A 13494-nucleotide genomic window follows, 5' to 3' on the forward strand; every position below is an offset into this window, starting at 1 on the left:
GAATATTTTCAAAAGCCATGTAGGTGAAATGTTGCATTTATCAGCTAAGGAAAACTAAGTGCCTATTGTAAAGTTCCTATAAAAAATTTGTTCTGTTAAATTTTTTCGTTAGGTATAATATGACATCCTATTGTTAAGACCAAAAGTTTGTTCGCGTATGAACAATGTTCAAATCTTCATTCATTAAGGTAGGGATTTTGGATTAGCCTACTAGGCTACCTATTCTTTATGCCTTTTTTATTGAACTTTGACATTTTTTAATCTCATTTCTAATCTCAAATTTTATAACAAATCATTAGTAAATAGTTTTTTTATATTTAGATAATTTTTGTTTATGGAGTAAAAATGAATATTTATTTTTTGTTCTAACTTTTTGGTTATGAAAATTAACAGTGATATTTCAGAAACATTATTGGCATAACTTGTCTTAAGCTTTGATTTGCTAGCATGTAGAGGTCCTAAATGCTTTCACGATCATTATCTTTTGTGGATTGCGTCAATTTTAGTGGTAAGTTGGGTTGTTCCATGGTCTTTCTAACTGTAGTTTGTCATAATTCCACTTTTTTAACATTTGATTTTTTCAATGTGTGTTACATCCTTTCTTTCCACTGGTTTGACATCCTTTAAGGCATAGGCTATTGAGGGTACTCATTATCACACACTATTGAATATATCCTTGGCTATCTTATTCGCTTTCTTGAGTAAAGTTGCATTCAGTTGCTTTTCCTAATCCCAATACCTGTCAGATGGATGTGTACTTCATGTCATTTTGCCAATTCTGGGTTTTAGCAATTTGTTCCCACTCCACTCAAGAATTAGGCTGTACTATTAGTATTAGGAATGGGTTTGTTGTGAAACATTAATTTTTTAAAGGAAAATAAGTTTTTTTTTAATACTACAGCTCTGTTATCTGCCTTATGGATCTGCTTATTTCCTGCAGCTCATTGACTTGACCATACAAGAACTAGGGGTTTTTGGCTGCTTTGGACCTGAGGATCCAAGAAATGCATGTGTAGTGCTCTAGTCTATTACCAGTTGTCTTCTTTTTTACACTGAACTGATGTGTCTGTGATTCTGTGGAATACTAAGTTGGTCTTTGGTATAAATAACAGGTTGAGATGGAAACTACTTTTTTTTAGACTTTAGATTTTAAACAAATTACATTGATAAAATTTTGTATCCATTTTATGCCCACTTTTTTTAAAGCTCCTCTTCAAACTAATTATCTGTGACAGTAGGGTGTAAAGTATTTGAAGTAGCTTTGAAAAGAATTCACATTTTCTTTTGTGATAAAGTAAGTAGAAAGAATATTCATGAAACATTTATTGCCTTTTATTAAATTACATACACTTATGGGTGAAGTTTGAATTACCATAGTGCACAAAAATTTTTCTTATTGTATAAGTGATGTAATAAGTGATTTAACTTGCTAAATTTTGTCTTCATTATGGGGGTATTTGGCTGCAACAGCTTCCCAGCTTTGCAAAACTTTTTGGTATTGATAATTACTCATGTAGATTTATTCACATAATTATTTTCATTTTGTTCTATTAAATATATTTTAATTCAGTTTTTGAGTGAGTAGTGCTGAATATTATCGTAGTACTTAAGAATTATATAATTGATAGCATTTAACATATCAATAAATACTGAGGAGTGACGTAGCATTTTTTCTATGTTCATTAAATAATTTAAAATCTAAATTTATGATATTTTCAGGAATGCAAGCATGCCATATTCGTGATGCAGTTGCTCTGTGTCGATACTTTTGCTGGTTAGAAAAAGAGGCAATAGCTGGCACACAAACAGAAATCTCTGCTGCAAATTACCTCCAAAAACTACGCGAGTATGTCTTGTTACATTTCTTGCTAAATAGCATATTCAGAAGAGTTACATTGCCCTTATTTTTAGAATTTTTTCCAAGTTAGGCAGTTGATTAAAACAAGAAAAAGCTGAAGAAATTATGGGTTTTGAACTTTCATTTTCACTATTTATACTCTAATTTATTTATTTATACTCAAATAAATAAATACGTCATGGCTGCAAGTACTCATTGGCGGGTCTTTGCAAATTTAGTATGTGGTCACTTAAGGAAAAGTGAATAAAAAGCATTGTGGCAATTTGATAAGGCAGTGCAAAAGCTTAAAGCTGTTTTATTGAAAAAGCCATTACTCCATTATACATAACATTATAGCAAAGACCAGCTAGCTTTGCAGCTAAGCCCTGCCTACTGATTACGTCACGACCATTCCTTGAAGCTGATTGGATGGAAATAGTTTTGAAAAGTTAGCTAATCTGTGGTTCTTTTCATCTTTATTTATTTTTCAAATGTTTTACTGAACTAAAATACATTGTGCTGATTATCAAAATGAAACTTTATATCATCCCCTGAAATAAAATCAGAATACACATCTCCCTAAAATTGGTAAAAAACAGAAAAATGTGAATGAAGTCAGAAGTGCTCTGTGTTGTTACAATGTTGTGTTTTATTGTAGTGTCTTACCGAACAATTATAGAGCCGTGATTTCCACGAGCGGCAGGATACTAAATTCAAATTTAGCGCGTCGGCGTCGCCAACACTGGTGGTGATGACGTCATCTCCCTCCACTCGCGGGAGAACCAGGTACAACTGCCCAGGTGAATGCAATTCTTTTCCTGCCGGCGTCCGGTGAACATCGGTGGTCGGTGCGGTTGGATGACTTTGCTTCGCTTTTTTTCTTGTGGATTTGATCTTCGGAATTGGTGAAGTACTCTTTTTTGGCGTTGTTGTTATTTTGCTTTTTATTTAGGCGTTGCCATGTCGGATTCTAGTCCGTCGGGAGTTAGGTTTTGCATCTCAGGATGTAAAACTAGATTATCCAAGCTAGAGTATGATTCTCACACTAAATGTGTTAAGTGTAGGGGACAGGTTTGTTCAGCAGATCGAACATGTAACGAGTGTAGTGATTGGACTGATTCTCAATGGAAGTTTTTTAGTTCATACTCGGAGAAATTAGCTAAAGACAGAATTAGAAAAGCAGCGCTTAGGGAAAGTAGACTTAGCTCTGCTTCGTCTTGCGATGCATCTGTTCCTTCTGTTTCTCCTCAAATTGTTATGTCTCCTTTAACTACACCTCCTATTCCTCCTACTAATCCCACTTCTCCGGCTTCCCGTGTAGTTTCTTCCGACACCATTGCCAGTCTGGAATCGAGGTTAGATCAGAAATTTTCGGTACTAGCGAATACGGTTTTGCAACTTGGTAATTCAGTTAAGACGTTTTTGGAGAAAGCGGCTTCAGGTAAGAGTGTAGTTGAGGGTGCGTCTGTCTGTCCTGACACGTCTCCTAGACAAAGGTCACTGTCCAGCTCCCCCGCACCGGGGAGAAGACATACCGGAAGTCCAAGGGAGTCGATCGGGATTTGCCCACAGACAGGCGCCTCTCTTGTTGAGCCTGTTGCGCCTCAACAGGGCTCGGTTAAGTGTTGGAAAGGTGTTGCGGTCAGACGCCTTTCAAATGATTCAAGCGATTCGTCTCCGGTCGCACGGCGCTCTTGGCGAGATTCGCCCGTTTCGCGTCCCTTAAAGAGGCGTTCAGGCGCCGATTCTTCGCCTCCTCCAGTCAAGCGGTATAAGGAGCCTGAGAGTAGGGTTGCGCCTCGCCGTTAGCGGCTCGTTCGTCGCCTCAATCTGTGCCTTTTTCGGCTCCATCTACTAGTAGAGATTGTGGTTTTAGCGCTGTAGCTAGCAGTTCTAAGGGTGTTTCTTTAGGCGCTTTTTCGTCTGTTACGCCTGATGCGCCTGTTTCGCCTCGAATTTCGGCGGCTCCGAGCGAGGCGCAAGTAGTTTTCCGCCTCCTGCTGAACATTTAGGCTCTTCCAAGCCTACGTTAACTGTTTTTGATTCGTCTCTGGCGCCTTTGCGCAAGCAGTTAGAGATGTTAACCAACTGGATGAATGAGTCCAAGGGTGGTTCGAAACCTTCAGATCCGGTTTTGTAGTTCCGTCTACTTCTTCGGCGGTATCGGAGAATGAAGAAGAAGTAGAGGAGGAGGATTCACATCACCTCTCGTGTTATTCACGTCTCCTTAGATTTCTTCTGGATCTTATCCAGATTATTTTGAGAAAGCGGCTCCGCGCTCCCCAACTTCGACTTTTTTGATGAGGAGGAAAACTTCAGACCCTCTCCTCCCAAAACTTGTTCTATCTAAAGCGGTTAGACATTCGTTGAAAGAGACGGAGAAATGGATGTCTATGAAAAGAGGACTTAGGGAACGGCTCTTTTTGCTTACCCTCCCTCTAAGTTGCTTCGTAAGAGGTATAGGTTTTATGTAACTGGGGAAGCTCCTTCTCTGGGAGTTTCTGCCTCCTCCCAGGGAGACTTCTCCAGTTTAATCGACTCCTCTAGAAGATCTGCTTTCGCCGCAGCGAAAGTTTTCTTTACAGCGCCTGAGTTGGACCACGTTGTAAAGAATCAATTTAAACTTTTGGAAGTCTTTAGCTTCCTTGATTGGACTATTGGCGCTTTAGCGGCCAAGATCGAAGACTGTCCTTCTCTTTCTCAGGAGTTAGCGGAGGATTGGATTGGTGTTCTGTCCTGTGCGGACAAATCCATTAGGGATGGATGTGATGAGTTAGCTTCGCTCATCGCCTTTGGTACCCTTAAGAAAAGGCAACTTTGGTGCTCCTTTGCTTCTAAAAGGGTTACGTCCCAACAGAAGTCTGCTCTCGTGTTTTGCTCCTTTTTGTGAAAGATACCTCTTTCCAGACGATGTAGTGTTGTCAATTTCGTCTGCGCTAGATAAGAAATCTACTTCGGATTTACTGGCACAGTCTACTAAGAGACCTAAAGCTCCTGTGGAGACTGTTCCTTCGGTTTCTCCTCTGGCCCAAGCGCCTTTTCGAGGGAGAAAACCCAAGCGCTTCTTTCGGCCGAAATCGAATTTGCGACCTCAGTCTAAGGCCTCGGCCAAGGTTAACAAACCTTCCAAATGAAAGCTCGGTTCTTCATGCACCAATGGGAGCCAGGCTGGCTCTGTTTTGGGAGGAATGGGAAAACAGAGGAGCAGAAGCCTGGTAGTGCAAGTACTCAAGTTCGGCTATCGTATTCCTCTCGTTTCACCTCCCTCGCTCTCACCTGTGCCAATTTCCATTCCAGGCATACTCTCCGGGCTCAGACAAATTTCTGGCGCTAGCCGCAGAAGTGGAAGCGCTTGTTCTCAAAGAAGCGATAGAACAGATAGAAGGGGATTTTCCTCCAGGCTTTTACAATCGCCTTTTTGTAGTTCCCAAGTCATCAGGGGGCTGGAGGCCGGTTTTGGATGTGAGCGCCCTGAACTTGCATGTCCAGAAAACAAAATTTCATATGGAGACCACTCGGTCGGTTCTGGAGTCCATCAGACAGGGGGATTGGATGGTCTCTCTGGACATGCAAGACGCTTATTTTCACATTCCGATACATCGCGAATCTCGGAAGTACCTGAGGTTCATGTTCGAAGGCAAGGTGTTTCAGTTTCGGGCGCTTTGCTTCGGACTAGCGACCGCTCCTCAAGTTTTCACCAGGGTTCTATCCCCGATAGGAAGCTGGCTACACATATTAGGAGTAAGAATCTCCCTCTATCTGGACGATTGGCTTCTCCGGTCGGAATCAGAGAGTCGGTGCATGAAGGACCTTGGAACAACTCTGGATCTTGCCAGAAAGTTAGGAATTCTGGTCAACAAACAGAAGTCCCAGTTGGTTCCATCTCAGAGCATCCTTTATTTGGGGATGATTCTGAATGCTCAAGTTTTTCGGGCTTTTGCTGTCCCCGAAAGAGGGTTCAAGGCTGTCTGGAGACAGTTTCAGGAGTTCTTGGACAAAAAGGTAAGTTCTGCCAATCAGTGGATGAGGCTCCTGGGCAAATTGACGTCAGTGGAGAAATTTGTGACGTTGGGAAGACTGCACATGAGACCTCTGCAGTTTTCCTGAGAGCCTCTTGGTGCAGGAAGACACAACCAGACTCGATTACCTTTCCTGTCACAGATCAAATAAAAGAGGACCTAAGGTGGTGGCTCTCTCGAGCAAGGTTGGAAGAAGGGTTAGATTTACGACCCATCCTCCCGAACCTACAGTTCTTTTCCGACGCATCGGACACAGGTTGGGGAGCCCTACTGGGAAATCAACGGACTTCAGGAGCTTGGTCGGAGAAGGAGAAGAAGTTCCACTAAATGTAAAGGAACTGTTAGCAATTTTCTTAGGGCTCAGACAGTTTCGGAGCTTAGTAGAAGGTCGAGTAGTGGCAGTGCATTCCGACAACTCCACGGCTCTCTCGTACGTGCGGAAACAGGGGGGGACTCAGTCTTTCTCTCTGTACGAAGTAGCCAAGGATCTCCTCCTGTGGTCAAACGAAGCGAAGGTTCAGCTAGTCCCGAGATTTGTTCCGGGAAAGATGAACGTCCTGGCGGACGAGTTAAGTCGTCAACAGCAAGTGTTACCTCTGGAGTGGACTTTGGACAACAAGATTTGTCAGAAACTTTGGCGCCTTTGGGGAACGACCGTCAATAGACCTGTTCGCGACATCAAGGAACAACCGTCTTCCTCTCTTTTGTTCTCCAGTCCCAGATCCTCTAGCTTGGTCGGTGGACGCAATGCTGTTGGATTGGTCGGGTCTGGAAGCTTATGCATTCCCTCCGTTCGGTCTAATAAGAGAGGTGCTGAACAAGTTCATGTCGCACAGCAATGTAACGCTAACGTTAATCGCTCCCTTTTGGCCCAGAAAGAGTGGTTCCCGGACCTTCTCCAGTTGTTAGTAGACTTCCCCAGACTTCTTCCTCCAGAGAAGTGGCTTCTCAAACAACCTCACTTCAAGAGGTTCCACCAAAACTTGTCCGCTCTAGCTCTGACAGGGTTCAGACTGTCCGGAATCTTGTCAGAGCGAAAGGATTTTCAAGAAGAGCTGCAGAAGCTATCGCTCGTTGTAGGAGAGAGTCTTCTAACAAACTCTATCAAGGGAAGTGGAGAATCTTCAGAGAGTGGTGTAGAAGTGCTAAAGTCTCTACTTCTGCGACCTCTTTAACAGAAATAGCAGATTTTCTTCTATTTCTTAGGAACTCTAAGAAACTGGCTCCTTCGACGATCAGAGGATATAGAGCCATGCTCTCTTCGTTTTTCGACATCGAGGTTTGGATATTTCCTCCAATTCAGATCTGTCGGACCTCATTAGGTCTTTCGAAACCACTAAGCTCCTGCAAGATACAGTGGCTTGGAACTTAGATGTGGTGCTTAAGTTCCTCATGGGGCCACCGTTTGAGCCTTTGAAGTCGGCTTCACTCAGGAACTGACTAAGAAGGCACTCTTTCTTATTGCACTAGCTTCTGCTAAGCGTGTCAGCGAATTGCACGCTATAGACAAAAGAGTCGGTTTCTCTCAAGGCAATGCTGTATTTTCGGTATCTTTGACCTTTCTAGCCAAAAATGAGAATCCTTCTAATCCTTGGCCGAGGAGTTTTGTGGTAAGGAACTTATCTGATTTGGTTGGACATGAGGAGGAAGAAAGGCTCTTATGTCCAGTCAGGGCTATTAAGCAGTATCTGTTTGCCACTAAGGGTATTAGAGGACAATCTTCTAAGCTCTGGACCTCGGTTCAAAATCCCTCTCGTCCTCTTTCTAAGAATGCTATATCGTTCTTTATTAGAGAGCTTATCAGGGAAGCTCACTCGCAGTCCGAGAACGACATCTTTCCGTTCTGAGAGTTAAAGTCACGAGGTTAGAGCAGTGGCAACTTCTTTAGCATTCAGAAAGAATTTTATCTTTAGCTTCGATTCTTCAGAGCACGTTCTGGAGATCGAATTCGGTTTTTGCGAGTCATTATCTCAAAGAGATAGAAACGGTTTTCGAGAATTGTAAAACGTTAGGTCCGGTGGCGGTTTCTGGCATGGTGTTGGGAGAAACGGCACAGGGGTCGTCACCTCTATGCTAACTTTTCACCTTGAATAGGTTGTCGAGTTCAAGGGAAGCTGGGGGTACTGAGTACCTGGGATACCTCACCAGTCTGTTAGGTCAGATTTTACAATGGTTGGGTATATATGTTTTTAAATCTGGTGTTGGTGACAAATGTTTTGTATGATTGAATTTCTGGTCTTAGCCCAGGGCAAGGGCAATCTTTGTTGTTACTATCCTCCGTCAGTCAGCCTTGACTCGCTTGAACTACGGAAGGATTCCACTCCTGTAGAGGCTAACTTTGGTCAAATTCCAATTCCTCTACAATAGTAAGAAGAGCACCGACCAGAGGCAGTAACAGTCTGCTGTAGCTCTCTTACAAGGTAAGGTACAACAGACACCTTGAGTGTTTACTGGTATTGCAATAAATGTAACCATTTAAAAATACTAGTGGTCCACTGAATCCCACCTTCCCATAAATGTGTAATCAGCTCTATAATTGTTCGGTAAGACACTACAATAAAAATGAAATTTTCATTATTAAAATGAAGTTTTATTGTATACTTACCGAACAATTATGATTATACCCACCCTCCTCCCCTTAGGTGGACGGACGGGCAGAAAGAATTGGATTCACCTGGGCAGTTGTACCTGGTTCTCCCGCGAGTGGAGGGAGATGACGTCATCACCACCAGTGTTGGCGACGCCGACGCGCTAAATTTGAATTTAGTATCCTGCCGCTCGTGGAAATCACGGCTCTATAATTGTTCGGTAAGTATACAATAAAACTTCATTTTAATAATGAAAATTTCATTTTCATAAATGAGGTTCACCTGAATACAGAGGTGTCTCTGGGAATGTGTGCATTCACATTAGTGTACTTGAATTCCTAGACAATTGTCATTAACGTCTGATATTGTCGAGCGCGTTTGACATTCCAAATTTAATTACAAAGACTTTCTCAGAGCTGTGCAGACTGGTATTTCATTTTGATTTCTGAAATTTCACTACATTTGCAAAGTCATGAAATCGATTTCATTGGAATCGTTCCCACATTCAGGGGGATGACAAGCAGTGGTTGCTTGTCATCCAGAAAAGGCTTTTGTTTTAAAAAAATTACAATATGATAGGCTGTACAATTCATATTGGATAGAAATTGCTGTGAATTTCCTTGAGTACATTAGCGCCTTTTGAAGTAATAGGATAATAAAAAATGAGGTATACCTATAAGGTTCTGTCTTTTTGTCGGTTTACGCAGCTAATGACGTTTGGATTATAGGCCTATCTTATATTCAGCTGTTTTATTGTGGTTCTTGTTGTGGTTACAGGCAGTCCCTGGGTTTTGGCAGGGGTTCCGTTCTTGGGACGCGTTATAAGCCGAAAATTGTCGTAAGCCGGAACATTGTCAAAAATCCTAAGAAAGCCTTACTTTTAATACTTTGGGTGCATTAAAAAGTATGTAAACTGCATTCTTATTGCATTTTTCATCAAAAAACCTTCAAATATTGATTATTTTGCATTTTTGGTGTCATATTTCTTCTGCCAGATGAGCGTTGTAGGCGTCGTAACCTTGGAACATGCGTTGTAACCCTGGAAATAATTTCTGATGAATATAATTGAAAAGCGCCTTAACCTCGGAACGTCGTAAGCCGAACCATCGTAACCCGGAGACTGCCTGTATTCTTGTTTTTGTTGCTGTCATTATGATGCTTGTAGTCTCTGAAAAATTTTCTTATGGTATCCTAACATTGCAGAATAAACATAGACCCATTCATAAAATACTGGTGTAAAGAATTAACGGCTGATTCTAGTTACCTGAAATGTAGTCATTTGTTTTGAGAGAGAGAGAGAGAGAGAGAGAGAGAGAGAGAGAGAGAGAGAGAGAGAGGCAGCTTTTGAGCAGACGAGAGAGAGAGAGAGAGAGAGAGAGAGAGAGAGAATGCTCCAAAGCCAAGTGAGCTATGAGCTACCCGCTGACTAGTTTGGATCATCTTATGTGTTAACTTTTCAGCTATCATATATTTAGTAAATATTTTTTCAATATACAGCCAGTCCCCGGGTTACGACGGGGATTCCGTTCTTGAGACGCGTCGTAAGCTGGAACATTGTAAAAAAATCCTAAGAAAACCTTACTTTTAATGCTTTGTGTGCATTTGAAAACTATGTAAACTGCATTCTTATTGCATTATTCATCAAAAAACCTTCAAATATTGATTATTTTGCATTATTGGTGCCATATTTCATCTGACAGATGTGTGTTGTAGGTGTCGTAACCCTGGAACATGCGTCGTAACCTTGGAAATAATGCCTGATGAATATAATTGAGAAGCGCCTTAACCTCGGAACGTCGTAAGCTGAACCCATCGTAACCCGGGGACTGCCTGTAGTTCATTGAAAGCAGTGTGATAGTTGTGTGTAAGGCTGAGACAGTCCTAAAATTTGGCCATCTACGTATGTATGTATACAGGCAGTCCCTGGGTTACGACGGGGGTTCCGTTCTTAAGACGCGTCGTAACCCGAAAATCGTTGTAAGCCGGAACGACGTTGTTGAAAACATGTCCACAGGGAAAATTTCACTAATTTGCAATTTTTCTTAGGGCCATATCTCTAAAATTATCACTAATTTACTTTTTTCATGTGCAACACTGTGTATTCACAAATTACTGTATATTTTCATTAAAATACAAGAGAGAGAGAGAGAGAGAGAGAGAGAGAGAGAGAGAGAGAGAGAGAGAGAGAGAGAGAGAGAGAGAGAGCATTCCAGCTTGTAGCACCAGCACGGTATAAAGGAGGTTTATATTTGTTTAAATAACTGAAATTATCAATAAACATTTTACATACTAGTACCATAAAAATTCTTTCATCTCGGTAAAAGAGAGAGAGAGAGAGAGAGAGAGAGAGAGAGAGAGAGAGAGAGAGAGAGAGAGAGAGAGAGAGAGAGAGAGAGAGTGTTTATCTCTCTCTGTTCTCTCAAAAAATACTTATAATGCTTCCAGCGAAAGAGAGGGAGGGAGTTACCACTATGACACATTATCATCTTGTGTGGCAAAAAGAGAGAGAGAGAGAGAGAGAGAGTGAGAGAGAGTTAACCTTAATTAAAAGTGACATGGATAGATTAGTATTGTATTTCTTTAAAATACTATCACATATGAATTTTGTAATTACAGTTATTATTATTATTATTATTTTGGTAGAAGACCCTCTTTTAGGCAAATACTGTTAAAAAGGATGGCAGAATTAAGCGAGTTGATTTTATATAGTTTTTTCTATTTTCCTTACAATTCGCTTCTCAGGCTCAGCGATATTTCTGAGTAACTGGCCAATATTCATATTGGGAATTTTCAAAAAATTGTAAATGCTGAAGGAATCTTTTATTAGAACAGGATATCAGGTCCAGGTCAAGCAGGGGTCGTCGTCAGTGCCGGTATTATTCCGTAAGCGTAGTTCAGTTCGGGCCAGGGTCGTCTTTGGATTAAGGGCTGGTGTTGGTGCTGGTATAGCTGGTATTACGTGACGTTTCGACCTTCTCGTAGGTCATCTTCGGACGAGTCGATTGAAGAGACTTTAGCAAGAAAGTTTGCGAAACGGTATTTATAGCGGCATAGACCTAGAGTTGCATTCTCATTGGTCGGGCCGATCTTGGGCGAAGCCGTGGATCTCGCCTCGAAGGTCTCGGGGATTCTCTTGTGCGAGCGCCACAGTGGTGTGCCTGGGGATGAACGTCAGGAATTCCGTCTGTAGCAGGAAATCGTATCATCCTGTGGGGGCTCCTGATTATCTGGCATCGTCGGGGGGTCGCTCGTTGCTCTCCGGGCGGCGGTGGGAAGGAGAAACGTTTCTTGAGTTATATTTAAGTTTGGTTTCTCCTTACCTATATGAAGGGCTTCTAGGAGGCGCAGACGTCGGGGATCTGTTGTCTGATCTATTATTATGATATTAGGGATAATATCATTTTTTTTTATCCGTTTGTTATGAGCAGTCCTGGCGTGGTTGAATATGGCTCCTTCTTGGGCGTGGCAGGAGATTCGCTTGGAGAAACGCATGGAGGTCATACCGACGTATTTGCCGAGGCATCCTCGGACGGGGCATGTGTAACGGTAGACCACACTCGTCTTCTTCAAGGGATCCTGCAGGGGCGCCGAAGGGTTGTTTCTCATCACCAGGCTGCTCGTCTTCTTCGTTTTATAATATATAATTGTTTTAATATTTCTGTCTGGGTCGGCGGGGCTGACGTTTTTCTCGATGATCTTTTTGAGGGCTTGTTTGTCCTCCTTGTACCTCCGGTGGAAGTGCCCCTTGTAGAAAAGCTTGATGGGCTCTGCAACGTCGGGGCGGGGTTCCTGGTGGTACCAGGCATCCATACTTTTCCTTATTGACTCATCAACAGCACGATTGGTGTGTCCGTTGTCGACGAGGACCTGGGCGGCGCGCTCCAACTCACTGTGTGTCATTCCAGGAGGAGCAGTGTGAGAGGGCCCTCCTGACGAAGGCGCTGATGGTGGAGCGCTTATACCTCTCAGGGCACTCACTCTCACCGTTCATGCACATTCCCAGGTTCGTCGGCTTCGTGTACACCCTCGTGCTGAATTCGGAATCTCACTGTTCGACAAGGACGTCAAGGAAGGGGAGGCGGCGATCTTGGCAATGTTCAATCGTGAACGTGAGGCAGCTGTGGTCATGGAATGCACGTCGCAGCTGCTCTATCTCATCCTGGGAGTCGGCGCAGACGGTGTCATCGATGTAGCGCACGTACATCCTCGGTTTCCTGGAAATCTGGAAGACCTACCCATATAGAAATTGGCGAAAAGGACCCCAAGGGGAGATCCCATCGCCACACCGTCGATCTGGGTGAACATATAGTTGCGGTGATCAGCAAAAGGGGCCTTCTTAGTGCAGATTTCCAGCAGGGCTCGAAGGGCATGCTCTGGGATGTTTAAGGATGGAGTGTCGGGGTCCCTGTAAACTCTGTCCAAAATCATTTGTATGTTCTCGTCAACGGTGACGTTGGTAAACAGGGACTCTACATCCATCGAAGCGATGCATCCTCCGGGGGGCGTTGCTCGTAGGGCGTCCAAGAACTCGCCCGACGACTTCAGGCTGTGCCTATCTGGGACGTGCGGGGTTAAGATGGTGTTAAGTTTCTTGGCCAACAGGTACGTAGGGGCAGGGATCTGGCTGATTATGGGGCGAAGGGGGTTCCCTTGTTTATGGGTCTTAACATTCCCATAGATGTAGCCTAAGTCATGGTCACCCGTTATGGGTGGCAAATGCAGGGCGTTCGAGGCGGCGTTGACCGTTTCAATAATTCGGTTGGCCTCTCGCTTGATGTCGTCGATGGGGTTCTTGGTGATTCTGCGGAATTTCGTGGAGTCCGCCAAGATTTCTTCAATCTTCCGGCGGTACCTCAGTCTGGATAAGGACGAAAGCAGCAGTTTTATCGGCCCTGCGTACTGTGACGTCCTCACGCTTCCTTAACTGCTTCGCTGCTTCCCTCAGGTCACGGCTGATGATACCACTGCAGTAGTCTCCACGGTCTGTGAGGGCCTCGGCAAGCAGAAGGGGCTGAAGGGCGTCAGTCGTCCGCAAGTTCCCAAGGTCTTC

General features: G+C 43.2%; 1 protein-coding gene across 1 annotated transcript in view; it reads left to right on the top strand.

Moving 5' to 3' along the window:
- LOC135221783 (xaa-Pro aminopeptidase 1-like) overlaps positions 1-13494 on the top strand; it is a 109001-nt gene that overhangs the window by 55855 nt on the left and 39652 nt on the right. Inside the window, exon 7 of the mRNA XM_064259630.1 lies at positions 1720-1846. Coding sequence (XP_064115700.1) covers positions 1720-1846 — 127 coding nt within the window. The remainder of the gene's footprint in view (positions 1-1719; positions 1847-13494) is intronic.

Source organism: Macrobrachium nipponense, chromosome 3, assembly GCF_015104395.2.
Source record: "Macrobrachium nipponense isolate FS-2020 chromosome 3, ASM1510439v2, whole genome shotgun sequence".
In the NCBI taxonomy this organism is placed as follows: Eukaryota; Metazoa; Arthropoda; class Malacostraca; order Decapoda; family Palaemonidae; genus Macrobrachium; species Macrobrachium nipponense.